Source organism: Alosa alosa, chromosome 4, assembly GCF_017589495.1.
Source record: "Alosa alosa isolate M-15738 ecotype Scorff River chromosome 4, AALO_Geno_1.1, whole genome shotgun sequence".
Classification (NCBI taxonomy): Eukaryota; Metazoa; Chordata; class Actinopteri; order Clupeiformes; family Clupeidae; genus Alosa; species Alosa alosa.
The window spans coordinates 17,525,898-17,547,358 of NC_063192.1; the positions used below are offsets into that span (position 1 = coordinate 17,525,898).

The 21,461-nt window shown below is 44.4% G+C and overlaps 1 protein-coding gene and 1 long non-coding RNA gene across 11 annotated transcripts in view; one reads left to right on the forward strand and one right to left on the reverse strand.

Annotated features, from left to right (window-relative positions):
- Positions 1 to 1,266: 1,266 nt before the first annotated feature.
- Positions 1,267 to 21,461, reverse strand: part of l1cama (L1 cell adhesion molecule, paralog a) — a 44,085-nt gene continuing 23,890 nt past the window's right edge. For 2 of the 9 annotated variants that reach the window (XM_048242338.1, XM_048242331.1), the window contains 26 exons: positions 20,804 to 20,903; positions 20,329 to 20,522; positions 17,247 to 17,369; positions 16,913 to 17,077; positions 16,262 to 16,376; positions 15,911 to 16,095; positions 15,436 to 15,567; positions 14,867 to 15,010; positions 14,371 to 14,482; positions 13,900 to 14,060; positions 13,016 to 13,172; positions 12,542 to 12,666; positions 12,187 to 12,288; positions 11,822 to 12,019; positions 11,515 to 11,585; positions 10,918 to 11,143; positions 10,627 to 10,742; positions 10,087 to 10,315; positions 9,179 to 9,301; positions 8,623 to 8,799; positions 8,042 to 8,155; positions 7,406 to 7,558; positions 3,556 to 3,687; positions 3,360 to 3,432; positions 3,165 to 3,176; positions 1,267 to 2,901 (listed from right to left, as the gene is read on the reverse strand). In XM_048242338.1, the coding sequence (XP_048098295.1) occupies positions 2,619 to 2,901; positions 3,165 to 3,176; positions 3,360 to 3,432; positions 3,556 to 3,687; positions 7,406 to 7,558; positions 8,042 to 8,155; positions 8,623 to 8,799; positions 9,179 to 9,301; positions 10,087 to 10,315; positions 10,627 to 10,742; positions 10,918 to 11,143; positions 11,515 to 11,585; positions 11,822 to 12,019; positions 12,187 to 12,288; positions 12,542 to 12,666; positions 13,016 to 13,172; positions 13,900 to 14,060; positions 14,371 to 14,482; positions 14,867 to 15,010; positions 15,436 to 15,567; positions 15,911 to 16,095; positions 16,262 to 16,376; positions 16,913 to 17,077; positions 17,247 to 17,369; positions 20,329 to 20,522; positions 20,804 to 20,903 (3,722 nt within the window). In that variant the 3' untranslated portion in view covers positions 1,267 to 2,618. Of the gene's footprint in view, positions 2,905 to 3,164; positions 3,177 to 3,359; positions 3,433 to 3,555; positions 3,688 to 7,405; positions 7,559 to 8,041; positions 8,156 to 8,622; positions 8,800 to 9,178; positions 9,302 to 10,086; positions 10,316 to 10,626; positions 10,743 to 10,917; positions 11,144 to 11,514; positions 11,586 to 11,821; positions 12,020 to 12,186; positions 12,289 to 12,541; positions 12,667 to 13,015; positions 13,173 to 13,899; positions 14,061 to 14,370; positions 14,483 to 14,866; positions 15,011 to 15,435; positions 15,568 to 15,910; positions 16,096 to 16,261; positions 16,377 to 16,912; positions 17,078 to 17,246; positions 17,370 to 20,328; positions 20,523 to 20,803; positions 20,904 to 21,461 lie in introns of all 9 variants that reach the window. The other 7 variants (XM_048242333.1, XM_048242329.1, XM_048242336.1 and 4 more) reach the window with 6 other exon arrangements.
- LOC125294024 lies at positions 4,037 to 6,208 on the forward strand. Of its 2 annotated transcripts, XR_007193466.1 has the most exons (4): positions 4,037 to 4,236; positions 5,188 to 5,332; positions 5,695 to 5,782; positions 6,118 to 6,208. It is a non-coding gene; the product is annotated as an uncharacterized LOC125294024 (long non-coding RNA). The 2 variants fall into 2 exon arrangements; XR_007193465.1 differs by lacking the exon at positions 4,037 to 4,236 and having other exon boundaries at positions 5,096 to 5,332.

Genomic DNA, 21,461 nt, shown 5'->3' on the forward strand with positions numbered 1-21,461 from the left:
AGCAAAGGAAGCCAACAGAGAAAGGCAGTATAGTGTATATCTGTAATTCACTCAGTCTCTCATGCATAGCCCACAACATTTTGCCCAGACACTCACAACACTGAACTCTAGCAGCAGACTGGTGGAATATTGGCATACCTTCGCATCATTACTTATTCCCGTATGAAAATAGATTAGTCTAGAAGTATTTTGTCCTGAGCATGTCTCTCACAGAAAACACAGGATGGACTGATCGCATGCCGCTACACCCCTCTTAACCAACAGTCTAATCTGGATCAATCCCATCATATCCCCCAGGACTTGCGATCACGGCTAAGACGTCAGCTGGCCACAGTTGGAACGGTGTGTGTTTGTGTATGTGTGTGTGTCAGCACTTTGCCAATGCTCCCTGTCGAGTGTGTGTGTGTGCGGGTGCGATGTGTTCGGACTAAGCTGCTGCACCCCTCTTTACGTCTCTGCCTCAGCAGAAACTGGATCTCGGGCAACAGATACACACAATACTGCGGCTTATGGGCTATTAGAAAGCAACCAAACAAAGAATGGTGGTTCACTGTGTCATTTTTTACCCCTTGACAATGTCAACACATATTGTGAGGATAGGTGGAAGAAGGTTTCTTTTTTTTCTGGACTTTTATAAACTACGGTCACTATTTTTTTCTGAAAACAGCCATGACACATTTAACATGTTCAACAATGGTAAATTAAAAAAGAAAGCATATTTAAAAAATCTATAAGCAACACTTCAAATGAAATAAAAAAGAACAAAATAGCTGTAAAACAACTCAATATAACACAATCTTTTGGGTTATATTTACATTCAAAGAGATATGAGGACTTTCACCAATTTGTCCTCTACATAAAAGCAATGTTTTTGTTTGTTTTGTATTACATTAATTTTATTATAAATTAACATTTAAACCACATAAGCACTGCTTTCAAAACCCACCCACCCTCTCATTTTGCACCATTAGACCAATTAAAAAAGAAAACAAGTGGTATTTGGTATTTCAGAAAGAGACTATTCTTCCCAAGCCCCACAAATGCATACATTCTCAATGCTAGACATACATGTTAACCATTACATAAATGATTGTGTTTTAAGTCTAATCAAAAAAGTGTAACATCTTCAAAGTGTGTGTGTGTGTGTGTGTGTGTGTGTGTAATAAGCCTCTCATAACCCTATTCAACAAAATACTGCCTTGTGCTGGGGTACACAATCAAATGCGTATCACTATGGCTTTACACCAACAGGACTGAGAAAGAGGATTTGTCAGTACACATTGTTTAATACACAGCTCAGTATACAATAGAAACAGACAGAGACAGACACAGAGGACTACACAAAAGAAGTGACAGTATGGTACCTGACACCACATGAATGATTTAGAAGATGAGATGCATTTGCTTTTCAGGAGCCATTTGGGAATGTCAGCAGGCACAGCAACCGATAAGGGATGACGCCTATGTCTATAATACTGTACTTTATGGTTAAATCAATACATGTGACTCTATGTACAGCTTGCTATAAAGTATTCTCATGTCAAAGTTTTCTCTTGCATCCTAACTATGTACAATATGTAGCTTCATTTGAGTAATGTTTTTTGAATCTTTTTTTCTCGTTCCTTGAGGTACTTGGAAAATTAAAGCAAACTATCGAAAGGGATGATTCAGAAAATAAAACAATGCATTCGGAGTAAAAAAATAAATTATAAGTCAGTAAAACAACATTACGGACGGCTGTAGTTAAAAGTCCTTGCGCTGAGATAATGACATGGTAGCATACACTGGCGAAGTAAGCTAAATCTCACATTTTATAACTTGTGCTGTCCGTATGCTTGCATGATGCACTTATCAGGTTATTTAAGGCCCACGTTCTATGGCTCTCTGTCCCACTGTCCCCTACCACCCTCCTAAACCTGTTCGCAGCCGAGGCCCTGTCGCTGCATATGGTGTCCAGCATAGGGCTCAACTGCTCTGTCACATGATGGAGATGTCCCTTCGAATGGGTTGAATGAGATGGAGGAGAGGAGTAGATGTCAGTGGCGGTCAGTCAGTCAGAACTGTAACCTCCTGCGCTGGACACACAGACAGAAACAACAAAGTCAACATCAGGACATGTCAAGACGGTCATTTTTGAAGTGTCTGTGTGTGTGCCCATATGTGTGTGTGTGTGTGTGTGTGTGTGTGTATGTCTGTCTGTCTGTCTGTGTATATGTTTGTTTGCATAGTGTTTGTGTTTTGTGTCTGTGTATGTGTGTTCATATGTGTGCACCTGTGCATGCGTGTATTTGTATTTGTGTGTGTGTGTGTGTGTGTGTGTTTGTCTGTGTCTTACATCAGTCTGTAAATACTCTGCTTGAGAGTGTTGGTTGTGTATGGAGTCAGTGCGGGTCTACGTTTAGGTTATGTCTAAACAGTCTGAAGTCAGTCGCAGTGCATTAAACTCAGTAGCAGTGTGTCTGCTAACAACTTGGCATCAGGTATGTTTGCGCATGCACTGGTGTCTGCCTCCAGTTGGACGCTCAGATGGGTCAATTGGGATAGTTCAGTAGTCAGTATGGGATAGCGGGGACAACTGTGATGTCATGTTTGGTCTGGACTTTTAGCACACTATCCCTTTAATCTAAGAGGGGCGATGAGATTGGCAGCCCGTGATTGGTGGGGGTGTACGCGGGCGGGGCGAGTGGTGGCGAGCCGCCTGGGGCCTCGGTCTCGGGCCCGTCGCGGATTCCACTACCGCCGCCGCCGCCACTGTACTGGCTGGCCAGCGACTCATCCATGATCACCTCCGTCTGCACGCTGTGGCTGTTGCCGTAGTCGTCCAGGTTGCCGTCGTCGCTGCACAGCTTACTGTCGTCGCACAGGGACGGTTGGCTGGCTGTGCGCTTCTCGTCGTTGTCACTTCTCATGGAGACACAGAGAGAAAAAAAAAATAAGAAGAAGGAGGAGGAGGAAGAGAGAAGCAGAAAGAGAGAGAGAGGTGGGGATTAGAATCGTGAATTGTCTTCCCAGAGGGGATTTCTATATACTGTATCTATATCTGTATCTGTATACTACAGACGGGGAGCAGAAAAGAGCCAGGACAATAGAGAGCATACAAACATAGCTAAATAACTCAAAGTGGAAATGCATGCAGAAATGAACCCAAGCACTGCAATGCATACCTTTCTAGGGATCTGCAAAGCAAGGGAGGAGCACATTGGGAAAGAGGGAAGAGTGAGGTTTAGTAAAACGAGAGGGAGCATATCAGGGTTAATAGAACTAAAAAAAAAAAAACACCTCTACTTACTAACTATATAAACTTAAGAACTTATAAAACTGCTCACACATTCACACAAACACACAGCAAGTAAACACACCTGTACTCTCCAAATGTTTCGTCCTTCATGGGTCGGGCTTCAGAGTCTATGTGACCCTCTTCTTTATCTTTGACTATGGAATAAAAGGAGAGAGGAGAAATGTTTTTTAGCTTGCATGCACCTTCCCTTCATGACGTATCTTTAGCATACTACTGTGAGTGCATTGGACTACGGGGTGGTAGGGATCGCTGCCAACCTGAGTACTTCCCCCCTTTGCTCCTCTTGATGAAGCAGAGGATGAGCAGAAGCAGCACCAGCAGTGCAATGGCGCTCACCAGCCCGATGAACCAGCCCTCCGTGGCGAAGCCTGACTGCACCTGCATCACGCCTGCCGAAGCCAAAGACAATGCTCACGCACCGAATATTACAGAACATTACACAAAACACACCTAGTATCCTGCCCACACTAAAACAAATTGACAGAGGTGTGTTAAAGGCAGCACGAGGCTTGGAACTGGCTCTGGATTCAACCAGAAGTGATGAATCACTGTTGACTTTCAAATTACTCTGCGTGTATCACACTGTAAAAACTGAGACTGGGGTTAATTAATATGTAATAAATAAATTATAGTGAGCTAGGCTATACATAATAAAAAAGGCTATGTGTAGTTTGGAATCAAATTGAGTGGAATTCAAACATTTTTAAGTATTTGTTAATTGCATTTTACTCAGTTTTGTGTGAATAAAATTAGCTGTAAATCACTGAGTAGTAGGCCTATTTAATTGTATTTCATCAGGAAAGTCAAAGATACAGAAAATTAGTAAATTTTACTCATTGAGAGATTGTTGTTTTTAAATCACCTTAGTTACATTTCCACTCAAGGCATTTCGCGCCACATAGATGGAACACACACATTTCATGGAAACTTTCCAAAAGGTAAGACCCGTTTTATTTATTGTTGCACATATAGCCCTATGCAGTCGGACATTATTTTTATCTACTGTAAGTTCGCAAATCAATTTTGCTGTGAGGTAGCCTAACTCAAACTGGTTTTAACGAAGCTGGTTTTATTTATACGTCGTGGGCGGTGGTAGTGTAGTGGTTAAGGAGCTGGGCTAGCGTGCAGTAGCCTGAAAGTTGTCGGTTCAATTCCCGGCTTCCACCGTTGTGCCCTTGAGCAAGGAGGAAGCAAGGGAGCAAGGAACCAGAGTTGCTCCAGGGACAATGTGATCCCTTGTAATATAGCTGACATATGTAAGTCACTTTGGTCAAGAAGTGTCTGCTAAATGTTAAATTCAGCTGCTAAATTCAGTCTTGTCTGTTTCTACTTAGCCTAAAGCAAGGGCTAAACAGTGTCTAGCTAAAATATGACAATTTCATGTGAAAAGTACGGTATAATGTTATAGGCTACAGCAGGCTATATATATGCTGCCTCTTATCTAAGCTTGTTATATATATACTGTATATATAGAACTATATAGGCTATACAGTCTATGCTTTTACCAATTTCCCTCGCCTCAACCAGAGCTTCTAAAGCCAACTTTAAGCTAGCTAGTAAGTAGCCTAGCCAAGTTGACTTTAGAGACAGCTTTTCTGCACAAATGTAGGAGTAGATTTTTACTCTCAGAGGTGAGTAATTGCAAGTTACATTTACAGCATTTCGTTTTCCGAAAGTAAATTGCTCTCGTGTAACGTTTAGGCTGTTTGAAGGTAGCCATGTTGCTGAAATAAGGCTACCTAGCCTGCTTAACTTCGGGAGGTCAGTTTTGTATTGCTACAGTTTGAAACAATTAATTTGACTGAAACAATTACAGTCTATTATTATATTCCCCCCCGGTTTTAAAAATGTTGTAAGACCTATCATGTACACAAGTTTCTATCTTTCAGATCCAGGTGATGCATTTTACAGAATCACAATGGTGAATCAAGTTAATGGCCAAGCTAGCTGCTAGCTGCTACACCAAAGCTTCTGAATCTCTTCCAAGCCAAGGGTGGAACCATAGGGTTGAGGTTGCAGGCTATCCTACTCAAGGTATCCTTCAATGAGTTATGTTAGCTAATATTTTATTTAAGGAAGGGTTAGGAATGGGTTGGAATATCGTTTGCATTACTTAAATGTACAAGAAATAATACTAGCCTGCAATTCAGGCTCAGATGCTATGCACTATTGCTCTGCTGGGACCAATGACTTCCTGGAGCCATAGTTGGTTACCTGTAAACGTCAGGTAACCAACTATAAATACAGGAAGTGTTTCAATAGACGTGTCCTGGAAACAGCACATCAATGAGCCTTGATGGGGTTTCATATACCAGTAATACAATTTCAGCTTTAAAAAGTTTTAGGTCAGTGAATGTTTTCCAGCCCTTGAATAATGTTTATTTTTGTCATTTCAGGCTCCAACCAATCCTAACGCTAACTTGACCAGAGATGTTGTCATCAGTGTTTGGGGGATCTTTAGATCATCTTCTAAAAAAGTATGATGTAAGTACATATCATCCCCATATAAAGTGTATTTCTCCCAATAATCCTTGCCAAGCTACTGATGTTTGCAGATTTGCACTACTATGTCTCTTTCTAATTTGCCTCTAAAAGTTCCTTGCTAAGGTTTTCTTTCCAAACGGCAGCCGATAGCCACTTTTACAGACCTTATTAATAAGCAGAGCAGCAGAGTTAATCCAGTTGCTGACCCTTGGCTTAACGAATGACTTTAGAGATAGGTTGATAGGTGACCAGCCTGTCTTTGTGAATGTAGAGTAAAATACTCATCAATACAGTGCAGGGCTGAACAGTCATACACAATGTTCTTACTATTCCAGGATGCTGATGAAGATAGTGTGCCACAGGAGCTTGCTGTACAAAAAATGGAAATCAACAGCATCGAGACCAATACATCAGAGGTATCCCAATGACGTTGGTATCGTGGTAGAGGGAATGAAAGTTCTGACTGCTCTGGATAACTTTCCAAGGGCTTGCTCCATGCTCCTTGGGTGGACATATTCAGTGAATCCAGCCTATACCAAGGAGCCCAGATACACGTTTGAAATCCCCCAGAAACTCCTCTTTGAGCTGGACTGTTCAAAGCCAAAAGGTGAACATTCTCAAGAACAAACTGCTAGTTTAGGAAAATGGACCCTTGCAAAATGAAAAGGAATTGTTAAGTCTCTGTCAAATGTCACATGGTTACCTTCAAATGCTTGAGTTGCTCAACCATACTCATTTTAAGAGAAGTGACTTTTTTACTTATTATTGGAAAAATTATCTTGTGATTGTACTGTGTACAACAAGGATGCAAATTGGACATGATTTAGTCAAAGAATTTCAGTTACACAAATGAGTAATGTGATCGTTCCAGTAGAAATTAATCCAATTCTATCTGCTCTGTCTCTTACAAGTCCAAATGCATTTTGCATTTAAAAAATGTTGGGTAAACCTGGGAGACAAAGTTGCACAAATAAATGAAATGATACATGTTTACCTCTTATTATTTTTATGCATGGTGATCTGTTGACATAACTTAAGTAAATTTTGGTATTATAAGAAGGTATGATATTTAGTGATTTAGAAGGCATTAGACAAGGCACTGAAATATGATTTATATAATTAATTTTATTTAATGAATGCAAATAACCTTCATCCAGACATTTAGTAAATATAAATAACTTTTGCCCAAATAATTAGTAAATATAAATTAGGTTGGACCAGATATGTAGTAAATCTAAATTAATTTTGCATAGAAAGTTAGTAAATGCAAGTCAGTTTTGCTTGTGAAATTAGTTTGGATTTACTCAATAGTTTTAGGCTATATAACTCCTCATTTGGCATGCAATTACTAAATCTTACACATTTTAACTGTTGCTGTTATTACAATGTATTTAATTTTTTTGTGTAAATCTAGTTGACTTATTCAATGAATTTTAATCAAAGTTGTAGTACTTAAAATCTATTCAATTATATCACTTGTCACTTTGTTGCCACAATTTTTTTAAGTAACCATTGGTCACATTTTTTACAGTGCATCTCCGAAGACGAGAGCGGTGTAATATCCTCAAACGCAATAAGGGCAGATAGCGGCAGCCTGAGCCAGGCTTGCTGATGGATAACTACCTGCCCCCTCTGTCTGGATCTCCCTGTTCCAGTAGGCCGTGTTGTTGTAGATGAGCTCCAGCCGATACTGGGAGCCCGGCTGCAGGCCCTGCAGCTGGTAGAAGGACTGAGAAGAGTCCAGCCTCTCCGACGCCGTCCACCCCTTCCCCCAGCCTGAGCCAAATCACACACAACAAGAACAGAGATGTCTCTGTCAGTGAGGCACGCAAACACTTTTTTTCTTCTTAAGAATAGAATTCGCCGATGCAGTACAGTAGTTGAAATGTTTCTCGATGTCAAGATGTCAGTGCTTGGTTTGAGGAGAGGACTCTATTCCCTCTGTACAGAGTTTGTCTGCAGTGTGAGAAGTGGAGACTGTGCAGAATTGTGTGAGAAACGCCCAGGACTGGTGCAGCCCTGTGTGGGGAAAAGAGCTGTGTTGGGGACTTTTGTGGGCTGAATTACAATGCACAACGTGTGTGTGTATGTGTGTGTGTGTACAGTATGTGTGTGTGTGTTTGTGTGTCTGTGTGAATGATGCCACAGATTGTGGGTGACATAGGGGCCATACTGCCCAAAGGGCAATCATTACGGGTAAAGTATGTGCTATGATCTCCAGAGCTGACTGGCAGCTCCCTCCCATTCTCCCACACTCACCGTTCTTACTGAGGTAGCGGACGTGGAAGCCCACGCTCCTGTGTCTCTCCCCTGAGGGCCAGCTGAGGTTCACAAACGTCTCTCCGACAGAAATGTTTATGTTGGCCGGAGGAGCTACAACCAAACACAACAAGTCATAGTGATTGAACATCTCTTATTTATTTAATTTTTTTGAACTGGACAGTGCTATCACCTGAGCATCAATGCATGTTTACAGTAATTTCCCATGCATTTGCATGGCTGTATTTGCGTGTGTGTTTGCGTGTGTTAAAGACAATTGCAAAGATGCATTTGGTTTAGGAGTTGAGTTAAGATGGTGGGGGGGTCAATGAGTATTGAACATTGAACATTTGAACATCTCTTATAATCACCACCTGTTCAAACAGGATGAATACAATCAAACAGTTCCTGCCACAACTTTATGAAGTCCACTGTGGACCATGGACTGTTTCAGGACCTACATGGACTTATAGGGTATACCAGCTAGCACTGATAAAAATCAAAAGTGTAAGTGCATCTGAAGAGATATTAAAAGTTGAAGCATAAACAATGAAATAGTTAATCAAGACCCTTCCTCATACCTCCATCCAGTGTTGTGGCCCCTTCCCTAGTTGCGGGTTGACCCTCCCCTGTACTAGTGCGCCCCCGCACATGGAAACGGTACCGGCTGTGTGGGTCCAGCTGCTTTAGGGTCTCGCTGGTGACCTCGGGGTCGTCAATGGACACAACCTGCATAGGGCTATCCTCAGTCACCACAACTGAAAGTATGAAACAGACAGAAAGCAAAATATGGTTTTTACTGTTCTACACCGCTGCTGTCATTGTTTATGCATTTCATACATCTTCTCAGTCTGGTATTGCTCAGCCAACAACATGATTTGGCAAACACCATGATAATACCGAGCCATGCCAATAAAGCTCATTTAAGTAGATTCGTATTGAGAGAGGGTGGGGAGTAAATCCTTCTTAGCATTGTAAAATTAAGGAGAGATAGAAAGAGGTGTACTGTATAGAGAGAGAGATGGAGATGAGGAAGAGATAGGGAGAGATGTACAGAGATGAGTAAACGCTGCTTAATTCTGGCAGATGACCAGCTGTGGCTTGCTGTTGTCTCAGGTGAGAGGGGAGTGGACTCACTCCTCTGGTACTGCAGCAGGTAGCCCTGCAGGACTCCGTTGGGCTGGGCAGGAGGTTTCCAGTGCAGAGTCATCTCCGTCTCGGATGGGCTGTCCAGCTCAAGGGAGACTGGTGGACTGGGAACTGTAAAGGTGAACACACAAACACACACACACACACACACACAATTGTAAATTATCGTAAAAGTCTCCAGAATGTACCTTGTGTAAACATATTGCATCTTATTTGATAAAATATGATATATCTGTGATCGCATTTGTTTTTGTCATCCATAATTTCTTTGGTTCTGTTACCGCTGAGAGATTTCCCAACAGAAGCCCAGATGCATCTCGAGATTTAAAGTCTTCTGTGCCTTCTGAGTAATCTGATTTCACAACAGAACATTTTCCATCCTAACATTTTCACTTCAGAGAGACATGTGTATTTTATAAATATGCATACAATGCCCTTTCATTATTACTCTCTGGATCCTTGTAAAAGTTCTGCACTCAAATTTGTTGCTTTTATTGCAGATCACTTGGAAAGCCCTGGAGTTTCCAGAATACTGCAGTGGACTTTTCTCTGCAGCCCTCCCAGACAAACACACTCACTGCCTCAACTTGCTCATTAGCTACTTTGTTGCCAAGTCCAAGCAATAAAAAAAAAAGAAGAAGAAAAGAAGATTGTGCTCATCTCTGCACCAGCACTTAAGGTCTAAGTATGGATGCAACAGAGAGTACAATAATACATAGTGATACATAATAGCAATAACATTAAAACCAGACACTACAAGATAGCATTTGAAACATTAATGCTACTTGTCCAGATGCATTTAATGTCTTTAAAACCCTGACATTGTTTTGTTTTGTCTGGCATCTCTCTCTCTTTCATTCTCTCTCTCTCTCTCCCTGTTTTTTTCTCTCACTCACCTCCCTCTGGCGTGTGGAAGCTGAAAGGCTCGGAGGCTGGTCCCTCTCCTTTGCTGTTGAAGACGCTGACGCTAATAGTGTAGCGCGAGTATGGCTGCAGGTCCCCCACCATCCTCTTCTGCTCGTTGGGGCCCGTGGCCACCACCACCTCCCTGGGCAGCTCACGCTCCCGCCGGGCCGGCTGCTCGCGGTGGTGCCGGGTCTGAGGCCCGTGGTTTCGCAGGTGGATCTAACAGGAGATGTGTAGATAAGGCAGGAGGAGAGTGACAAACATTGTTGAACGAGAAATTATCAGGACATTGGAATCTTGGCACAACGCTCTAATCATGGACATAGCTAAGATGGCAGCAGCTAAGGGTTCATCTGAGATGTTCTTTTGATTAAGATTCTATTACATCTATTTTAATAGGGATCTACTGTATCAATTATTTTATTGAAAATGGCTGAAACCAAAATAAAAATGATTCAAGTTCCAGGAGGGTTAAGTACTAAATCAAAAGCTTTTGGTGGGTGTAGCTCATTTAGTAATTTTGGCTTTACCTTGTAGCCAAGCAGGTGACCTCTGACAGTCTCCTTGTTGACGGCGGCCCAGGTGACCTTGATGGTCGTGCTGTTTATCAAGGCCACTCCGACATCCATGGGAGCCTCCAGGGGAACTACAAGCGACATGCAGAGAGATTAATGGCTGACACAGGGCCTGAGAGACACGGCCTGTGGGACGCCGAGCTCTTAGGAGACCTGCCAGCTTACTCCCCCATCCCAACCCCGCCACACGCACACACACGCATACACACGCACATACACACACACACATACACTGTCTCCCCTCACCGTCTTCCCCAGAGTAGCCAATTGTGGGCACCGGGTCCGGAGCTGGGCCAAGTTCGTTGACCGCCTGCACTTTGATGTCGAAGGCGGTGAAGTTGCCGACCCGGTTGACCACGTACGGCGGCTCCGTGGTGAAGTTGAAAGACCACCTGGGGCCAGCGCCCACCACCCGTCTCCACATCACCTTGTACTGGAACTCAGGCCCGTTGAAGCTCTGCCTGTCCATCTCCTGCACACACACACACACACACACACACACACACACACACACACACACACACACACACACACACATCAGTTGATCCTGTTTCAACACACACCAGTGCTTATGAAAGTACATTACATTAGAACATCAATCTGGAGCTGAAATCATGTTTAGGAGCTGGATGACCACGGCTCAAAGTACTTTAAAAAATACATTCAAACGGAAAACCTCAAATCAATTTTCTCAACAACCCGAGGGAATAGCTGAGATGTACCATTGAGGTCGAGCTGTTCTTTCCTTTTGTGAGCGACACAAAAGGGTAGAAATTGGTTCAAATTGCTGAATAGCGGCTAAGTGGGGATGTTGCAAGAGACAGGTTAGGCCAGGACACCCACCTCCCATGAGATCACAAGCGTATCGGGGTCCACAGACTCACTCCGCACACCCACAGGATTGCTCTCTGGCGCTGCAAGACAGACATTAAAGATTTATTTGGTTAAAATTAGGTTAACATCCATAAAGGTAGAGCTAGATTTGGTGTCATAACTCTTCTTGCTCAAAAATGAAAGAAAAGATGTCATTAGTTGCTCCTGGTGACAAAGTGTTGAAGCTCTCTATTCTCTAAAAAGCTGGGGTCTGCATTTGCAGGTCTATAAAACAGAACTAATATCAGCAGACATAAAGTAGTGGGCATCATGTCACCTGTTGCAGGGGTAGAGTGGGGTTTTGAGGCTGGGCTTGGTTTACTCATCCCCACGTCGTTAATGGCGAGGACCCGGAAGCGATAGGACAAGAAAGGTCGCAGGGGGATGTTGGCACGCAGTGTGTCGCCCGCCACGCGCAGCAACACTTCCCAATCGTCCGTCTCCACCCCCGTCACCTCAGTCTCCACCACAAACTCTGAGGACACGGAGACACACACACACACCAGATGAGACCGGTTTACCTTTCATTAAAACAGGCACAAGTGTGCTCTACTGATGGTTTGCCTGGATTATCAGCTGAATATAATATGAGCTAAATGAATACAGTAAATGTATATAAATTGTAGATGGTTCTTACTATACCTATGACAGGGCTGTTGTGGTTGTCTCCTGGAGTCCAGCTGAGCGTCAAACTGCGGGCCTTCGGGTTGCTGATCTGAGGCCGAGATGGGGGGTCTGGAAAGTCTGACACCGGAGAGCCCAGAAACGGCGTATTAGTGTTAAGGACTCTCACACTGCACAGACTTTTCTCTGAAGACACACAGAATCCCCACACTTTCCCACCGCCTATCTTACAATGTCCTTTATGTAGGTCAGAATTTTCATAATACATAGGACTTATCAAGCCTTAGAAGAATCCCAAAAGGGCAAGCTTTGCAGTCATATGAGATTAAAAAAAAAGGCTGACAGCATGTGAGGGCTATTGTAAAAATCCTACCAACTATGGTGATGGAGCCAATGGCCTTTGCCGTGTCCAGATCTGTGATGATCTCACAGGTGTATTCCCCCTTATCCTCCTCCTGGACGTTTGCCACGATGAGGTCGGGATCCTCAAATGTGTACCTGAGACAGAGCCAAAGTTCATCACAGCACTCTTACAGTCATTCAGGCAGGACTCACCACTACATGCACTTCAAGCAATTGTATGTTCATGTTACAGCAGTGATGTTAATAGGTTGTGTTTGCCTCCCTTAGAACAATATCAACCTTTACGGTAAATTTACACTGATTTCAAATGGTTACCTTTAATAATATTATATTCCTGGATCTTTGATTTCTTTATGAAACTGAACAGTATGTTTCCTGATTGCTTCACACAATTGCTGGAACTGGAATCAGCTCCAAAGTACAGCTCTCCAGACTCGAGTCTGTTGATCATGCAACAAACTCTCTGCCCATACGGTGTCCTTACTTGTCGTCGATGGACGAGCCCATCAGCTTCTGGCGACCCCGCCGCCACAACAGCTGGTGGTCCAGCCTGGGGTCCACCTTGGCGATGCAAGTGAAGATGGCCGGCTTGCCCCGCTGAACACGCAGCTCCAAGGGCGGGGAGATGATCTCTGTCCTGTCTGGTGGAGGGAGAGTAAAGGCATTCATATTTGATGCTCCTCAGGGAAATAAGGACACTGGCTTGACTTGCTCCAGGGCAATCTGAAGCAGTGGCCCAGCTAATAAGTGGCACAGTGGCACATATCAATGGATCGCAGAACAGATTTGAGTTGCCGGGAAGAGGATGACGAGAAACAACAGTGTGTGTGTGTGGGTGGGGGCGTTGCCATATGGAGTTAAATTGAGTTAAATTACATGAGAAGGAAACAAGGTTACACGTTATGGTAAATAAATTGGGAAGAAATGAATTGAGTGAAGAGACAGCGGCTGAGTGGAGAGAGAATTAAACGAAAAGAAAACTAAATGAGAGACAATAAAGTGAAATTGCAGCAGGGGGTGGGATAAGTGAGAGAGGGAAGAAGGAAAATACTTTTTTCTCCTGATTGTTCAAGAAGCATAACAGTACAAAACGGCATGTGTGTGAGAGACAGAAGGTTTGTGTGTGGCTGCGAGTGAGTATACATTTGTGAGTGAATGTGTGGTCTACAGTGTAGACATGTACAGTATGTGTGGTTTGAAGGCTTTTTCCGTATTATATATATATTAGTTGTATGTGAGTGTATGGTATAAATGTTTGTAAGTGTGTGTGTATGTGTATGTGTGTGTGTGTGTGTGTGTGTGTGTGTGTGTGTGTGTGTAGGTGTTTATGGCTGTGCGTGTGAGTGTGAATGCTTGTGGCAGACTCACTGAACACTTCCAGCATGGCGCTGATGGAGATTTTGGCCTGGGGGATGGAACAGGTGTAGAGGCCGCCGTCACTGCTGGACACGTTAGCGATCTGGAGAGCACCTCGACTCAACTGAGTCACTCGCGGGGGCGACAGTGGGGAATCCAAGTCTTCGTTCTCCCTGAACACACACACACACACACACACACACACACACACACACACATACACACACACACACACACATACACACACAGACATTAGACATGAGCATGTGGATACAGACACAAAACACCACCACACACAAACACACTTTCTACATTTGTCTTGCATTTGCTAATTGTTCTTTTGTCTTTTGTCTTTTGTCTAAGTGCGTGTGTGTGTCTAAGTGTGTGTGTGTGCGTGTCCGTGTGCGTGTGCGTGTGTGTATGTGTGTGTGTGCGTGTGCGTGTGCGTGTGCGTGTGCGTGTGCGTGCGTCTGTGTGCCTCACCATATCACAACAGGCCGCGGCGAGCCAAAGCTCTTGCACTCCAACTCTGCCTTCTGTCCCTCAATGACCGTGTACCTCTTGTCGTTTGGAGTCAAGATCTGTGGAGGCAGCTCTGAAACAGACAAAAGCATTCAGTCCTCCTCTCATTACCCCCCCCCCCCACACACACACACACATCAGTTGGCCCACTCTCTGCTTTACTGTTACTGTTACTGTTACTGTTACTATTTCTTTCGGCCTTCTCTCACAACCAACCATTGTGGTCTTGGTGTTCCCCCTCTCCTTACCATACAGAGATTACATAGTAAAGTGATGACAGTGAGATGAATTGCTGTATTGTATGTGAAAGACAGCACTATTTTGTCTACTAACAAGAATGCTGTTATGCCACATAGTAGAGAGCTGCAGACAAGCTGGAGGGCGAGGCAGAATATCAATAAAGCGACACCCCCGTGCAGATGGATGGCAGAGCGGCGCAAAACAAACGCTCCCTCACCGATAACGTAGACGTAGGTGTTGGTCACAATGCTGCCATGCTTGTTGGTGGCCTTGCACTGGAACACAGCTGTGTCGCTGTAGTCCACGTTCTTCAGGCTGAGGACACCTGCTTGCAAGCTGCGCCTGGGGTCTGGATCTATCTCTGTGGTTCAGAACAAGAACACACACGTTCAAGTATATACACACACACACACACAGACAAAGAGAGAGAGAGAGGGGAGAGAGAGAGAGAGAGAGAGAGAGAGAGAGAGAGAGAGAGAGAGAGAGAGAAAGAGAAAGGCTGTGCTAGCTGACTCAACAGTAACACATAACGCACCGGTCCTCTTTCCGCCGGTCCTGTGTGATGATTCATATTCCCCTGGTGTTAGCAGCCATGGGGGCTGAGGCACAAAAGCCTGTAATGCAACTCGGCAGTGTGGGCAAACACACACTGTAGCTGTGGACTCTGTGTGTGAGTGTGTGTGTGTGTGTGTGTGTGTGTGTGTGTGTGTGTGTGTGTGTGTGTGTGGATGTGTGGATGTGTGTGTGGATGTGTGTGCATCTGAGTGTGCGTGGTTGGGTGGTCACCTGAGAGAGGATTTCCATTAATGCTCCAGGCCACATGGGGACGGGGAATGCCATCGGCCTCGCAGTCCAGACGCACCGTCTCTCCCGGGGCATACAGCTGGCTCAGTGGCTCTTTCTTCCAGTACGGCGCCGCTGCACAAACCCACAAACACACGCACCACGATATATGTACAATGCACATTCCCCGCAGAGCACAAGGCCATCCAAGAGTTTTTATCATGTATAAGTAATGAAGCAGATTTGTCTTTTATACCAATAGGACACACAAGGGTGAACACTTGAGAAATTGTTTCAACAGCTAGTTTGGGGTAACTGCAGTTACTGCACTCCCTAACACAGGGATTCTTGGTTTGTTTATTTATAAGATCGATGAAAATATTTCACCAGCAATAAAGAGACAAACAGTTACAAAGAGCTTTAAAAACCTGCAACAATGAAACAGAGAGAGATGGAGCTGGTGTCCATCCGCACTTACCCTCCACAGAGACGGAGTAGACGTGAGTGGCCGTGCCCTGGGAGTTACTGGCCGTGCACTGGTACTGGCCCCCATCGCCCTCCTGGACGTCGCTGAAGTGCAGCAGGGTGCCGTTGTTCATTTTGAGGATGCGCGACTCCGACATCTCCCCATCCTTCCTGACCCACTGGACGGTGGGGGTTGGGCTAAGGATGGAGAGCATGGGCAAAGAAGGACGAAAGGAGGAGAGAGGAGAAGGAGAGAGAAAAAAAAAAGAGAGAAAATGGAAATGTTGACATATCCACAGACGGCGGCACGGACATGCATGGTCACACGCGCTGGCTGACAGACAGAGGGCAGGTAGGGACTCACAGGCCCTGGACGATACACTCCAGCTTCAAGGTCTGACCCCGCAGGACGTGGTGTGAGCTCTGGGAGCCTGTGGGTCTCAGCATCTGAGGCCTTCGGTTCCGCACCACTGAATTAGCTGGAGAAGCACAGAGATGGAGATAGAGAGAGAGAGAGAGAGAGAGAGAGATGGAAAGAGAGAGATAGAGACTTATACTCATACATATGCAAGAGCAGTTACAGCCTCCCCCTCAGGCATACACAAGTGCACAGAGCAGTGGCTAAAGTACTGACTGCAGGCCCAGGTGGGGATGGCTGTGCGGTACCTCTTCATCTACGGCATGTCACATTAACAAACTGGACATATGTTCCAGCTGCCCTCTCTCCCCCACTGACCTGCCTGCCATGGGGCCAGCTGTTCCCAGCCAGGCTACATGCCTAAGCCTGCACTGTCTCATTATACACACCAACCAGGGAGCCACACATGCAACACCAGCTTATATGAAGCATTTGTGTGAGTGTGAGTGTGTGTGTGTGTGTGCTTGACCCAGGCAACGTACACTCTATTTCTGGTAATGTATGACCTTGACTGCTGATCTGATATTTCTTTCACCCATATAACTATGATTATGGTGTCATTTGACAGCAAATTGTGGAACGTTGGGTGTAACTTACAGGGGTTAACAACGAGGGTGATGGGCTCTTTGGAGAACATGGTGCGGGCGTAGCGCATGTTGCAGGTGTAGTCATTGCGGCTGTCCTCCACCTTGGTGTGGGCGAAGTACAGGTTTCCATCCAGGCCCTGCACCACACGCTCATTAAGCTTAATGTGATGCAATTCTGAAAGGACAACCGGGAAGGACAGAGAAAAAATAGAGGACAAATGGGGCTACTGCCTACGTGAGGCTGTGAACAAGCATTCAGGCAACAGGTAAATGAGTAATAAATGAATAAACTAGTCCACTAATAGTCCACAATGATAGGGCAGTCGAGGTGGCTGTGCACTCACTGTCGTCCATCCAGTGGATGTTTGGAGGAATGATACTGGCTGGAGGATTGCAGCGCAAGACTACACTCTCTCCTGCCTCTACCTTCAACCGGACCTTCTTCTCTTTCTGCATAGTGGGAGGATCTGAGGAGAACAACAACAAACCAAGAAAGTGTAAGAGATAGAAATTCAAGAGAATTTTATTTGACATGTATTGTCATTGTCAACATGATCACTATTGCTGGTCTCTCATAGCCTGGGAATACCCATACGAACAAATTTGGGCCAAGAGGCCAATGAAACCCATTTCCAATGCCTATAAAACACAGGCACTTAAATACAATCACTATCTGGCATGGACGTGTATTTCTTTGGAATTGAGTAAACAACTGCATTTAAAACCCTTTGATTGCTACACTTTTGTTGGTAAGAGTTAATGTACCAATTTAAGTTTAATTTCTCTGCTAGTTACGCCCCTGCTGGAAGTCGTAAGTCAATTAACCTTTTCCAGAACCATGTCAATTGTACAATTGTGAAGATCTGGGTGTTCCCAGGCTAGGTCTCTCAATTCAAGTCTCAAAAAATAGTGTAAAAATAAGTACAAGATGCTTATAGTTATTATAGTTTTCTGCTATAGTTTTACTTTTGGTTGCCAAGGAAGAGCGTTTAACTACATACACCCCAGAACAATGTAGCATAGCTGCAATAGCTGTGGCTCCTTTCTTGTTCAGAGACACCTGCCCCAGGACAGAGAGAGGTTAAAAGGGATAAAATGGCAGCTGAGTTTTCGGCCAGGCCAGGCACACCATGTGTGGAGTAGCAGCTTGGTGAGTTAGCACGATGAAGCACTCATTTTTGCCAATGCACAGGGAGCAGCTGAGCATAGAGCAGATGTGGTGGTGGTCTTTTAAGAATCCAGTAAACCCATGGCAGACAGGTATTGACCACAACCCTTCCAAGGTGGTTCTTTGTCATATTCAGCTCGCAGGTGTGCAGATAGCCTAGTAAAGCTTTTCAGCTATTGTAGCATTACGTTGTAAGATGATTTGGCGTCAGCCCTATGTTCCCACAGCCCTATGTTCCCACATTTCTAAGGTTAGGGCTAGGGTTAGGGTTGGGGTTAGGCCTGAGGTGTGGATGGGTGGGTTAGGGAACATAGGGCTTTGGGAACATAGGCATGCTCCTGATGATTTAACCTGCACTGTCTTCACTCTGTTAGATAGTCAGAAACCTTCACATTTAGCCATGCTGGCTGATAGGAAACCTGCTGTGGATCCTGTTATCAATCTTGACGTCATTCATTGGTAGCACTTTAGGCTTACCAGGACTTTGAGCTAGCAATAATAATAGCCTGAGCATCCATTTCAGTTATCTTTGTTCCCTGACTTCCCCCTGTCTCCTGAATAGTGTACGGATATTAAACAAACATCATCTTATGTGAGTTCAGAGGTTTGCAGAAATGCATGTTAAATTGGGTCGGGGGCCGATGAGTGCTGAGGTCCATTTGAGAGCTGCAGGGGCTGTCCTCTCATATCAGAATGCCCTTCAAGATCGTGGCAGGGATTCCCACGAGAACAGCATGAAGTAAAGGAGTTGTGTCATCCAGGGCTGCAAACGGGCTCCACTCTGTGCAAACAAAGCAGTCCTGGACCTGTGAAAGATTCTCCTAAGGCTACACCTTCACTAACCTGAAAATCCTGTATGGCTGTTCTAGTCAGCAAAAGACAAAAAAAGGGGAAAAAAAGAACAGAAAGAAAGAAAGAAAGAAAGAAAGAAAGAAAGAAAGAAAGAAAGAAAGAAAATAAACCTACTCTATGATTTTATGTTTACAATGATCTTTATTTTCTGAAAACAGCTGAGTGCCTCAGATGGGCCTTAATAAGTGATTCAGAGGCACAGGCTGTGCATGCTGTTTCTCCATGCTGACTGAAGCTGTGCACGTGTAGTGAGCCGTTGCCAGTCCGCTGCCGCTCGGTACATTCTGAGCTACCTCCCCTCTGAGCACTTATCCCACAGGAGTTCCTGTTGTCCTCTTAGAAAATGCTAGCATGACATCAACCCAGTTTCTGCGGTAACCGTTGTCAAGGAAACCATGAGAGGTCGTATGAAGAGTGGAAATCCAGGTAGATAGATGTCTCTCATAATTGTTATTTAAGCTGCCAGATGTTTGATTTCCATGAACCAGATTAAAAATATGTGTTTGTCTAAGAAAGCATTATACCTTTATTATAAAGTCATGTTTGGCAGCTAAATGCGATATAAAACAAGCACTCAGTTTTATTGGGCCTGAGGCATGGAACCACAAATCGGGCAGTTACTGCCTCATAAAGTAGCCAGTATCTTCCTCATCATAAAAAATAATTATTACATTGCAGGGTGCATAATAGAAAGTGACTTATGATTGAAGATTAATAAAGGCAAATCATTGATTTCTTTTACATAAGCCTTCTTTATTTCTATATTTTAACATTGTTAAATACACTATAGCATTCACAAAGCTCTACATTCTTGCTGTGGGCCAGAATTAACCTTTGTTCCTATCTTGCATTCAGTTTTTATCATCATTATTTCTCTATAGATGAGTGTTCATAAAACACAACTGTCTTGCTTACAGTGTGGAATTAACCCTTAAAGGTGTAGGTTTTTGAACATTCTAAGTTCCGAAACAATTGAAGGTTCTAAAATTCTATGTTGAATTCAATGAACCCAGATATTCTTTAGAATGTTCATTTCTCAACATTCCCGTCACACCGGTGACGGTACTCCTTTAAGGGTTAATACTAGCAGTTGAGCAGTGCAACCTTTCATCTTGCCCAAGAGGCAATGTTTAGAATAAGTCACACTGCATATTGTGGGGTTCACACACTTTGGACCAGATTGTAATGTCTAATTATCTATAAAGCTGAGAGAGAGAACAAGAGAGAGAAATAGAGAGAAATGTGTCCTGTAACTCTATAGTGATTTTCTGTCCACGCTTGATAGACTCTGTGATGATCCAACTATGCCACTGAACAGCATGGAGCTCTTAGAGCTGTCTGAGATGGAGTCAAGACAGGCAGCTGAACAATCGGTGCCAAGAGGACTGTGAACGTGGTTCACTCACTCTCCGTAGTGATCTGGACCTCGTTGGAGACGGCCGTGCCAAGCTCATTAGAGGCGAAACACGTGTAGTTGCCACTGTACTGGCTGATGGGCTGGTCTTCCGCGGCGACCGAAAATGTTCCGGAACCTGTCGACACCTTGAGATCAGGGTCACTGGAGAGGTCGAATTCTACTCCGTCTTTTACCCATCGGAAACTAGAGCGGAAAAAACAAGACAAAGCGAAAAAAGGAGGACAGAGAATAACAGACAAAGAGACAGTTCATTTCTCATGTAGGCTAATTACACGACCAAATTAAGGATGAGCGTTTATCTGGCGTGAGATGTGGCTCTGTGTAAATGATGCTTTTTTGTGGGTAATTAGCTTAAATGGCTGCCACGAGCAGCTTATCAGGACAGTGCAAACAGAGCAGCTCGGCATGCTGGGAGTGTGTCCTGGGCCCAATTATGTTGCCTAGGCGGAGTGGAGGAGCCTTACGTGGGCTTGGGATTCCCAGAAGCCTCGCAGGTAAGCATGATGTCTGACGAGAAGGCAGTGATTGACTCTGGCTGGGCAGTGATCTCTGGAGGCTTTTTAACTGCAGGAGAAAAAACACACACACACACACACACACACACACACATGGCATGACGCTTGGTCCAGTCGGTGTTTGCCCTAACAGGAGACCATGAAGACTCAATGCAATTGTCATTGCCTCTGCAAGTCCCCCCAAACCCAGATGATAGCTAAGATGGCCGCCCTGTGAAGTAACGCTTAGTGTTTACTGCTGTGTGTGGGGAAGATGAATTACCCTGAGCAGTAATGCAGGCCCAGCAAGAGAAAGGGAAAGAGAGACTGACAGAGAGTGAGAGAGAGAAAAAGAGATGGTGTATCACAAACACTGCAGCTTCCCTCCACTGATACATGTGACTAACGCCTAAGGCTCCCCACTGGCCCAGTTGCCCTGCCCGAGTCACAAATGGTTGGGGGGAATGGAAATTAATTCCAACAGACGCCCTCCAAGAGCCAAGATGGCCTCTAAGTCATTACCGAACTCCTCAGCGTAGGGGAGGAAATGGAGAGTGAGGAGGTGAAAATGGGAAAACAATGTATTCCGATTACAGAGAACATGATGTATCTGCCTAAAGAGGTGTTA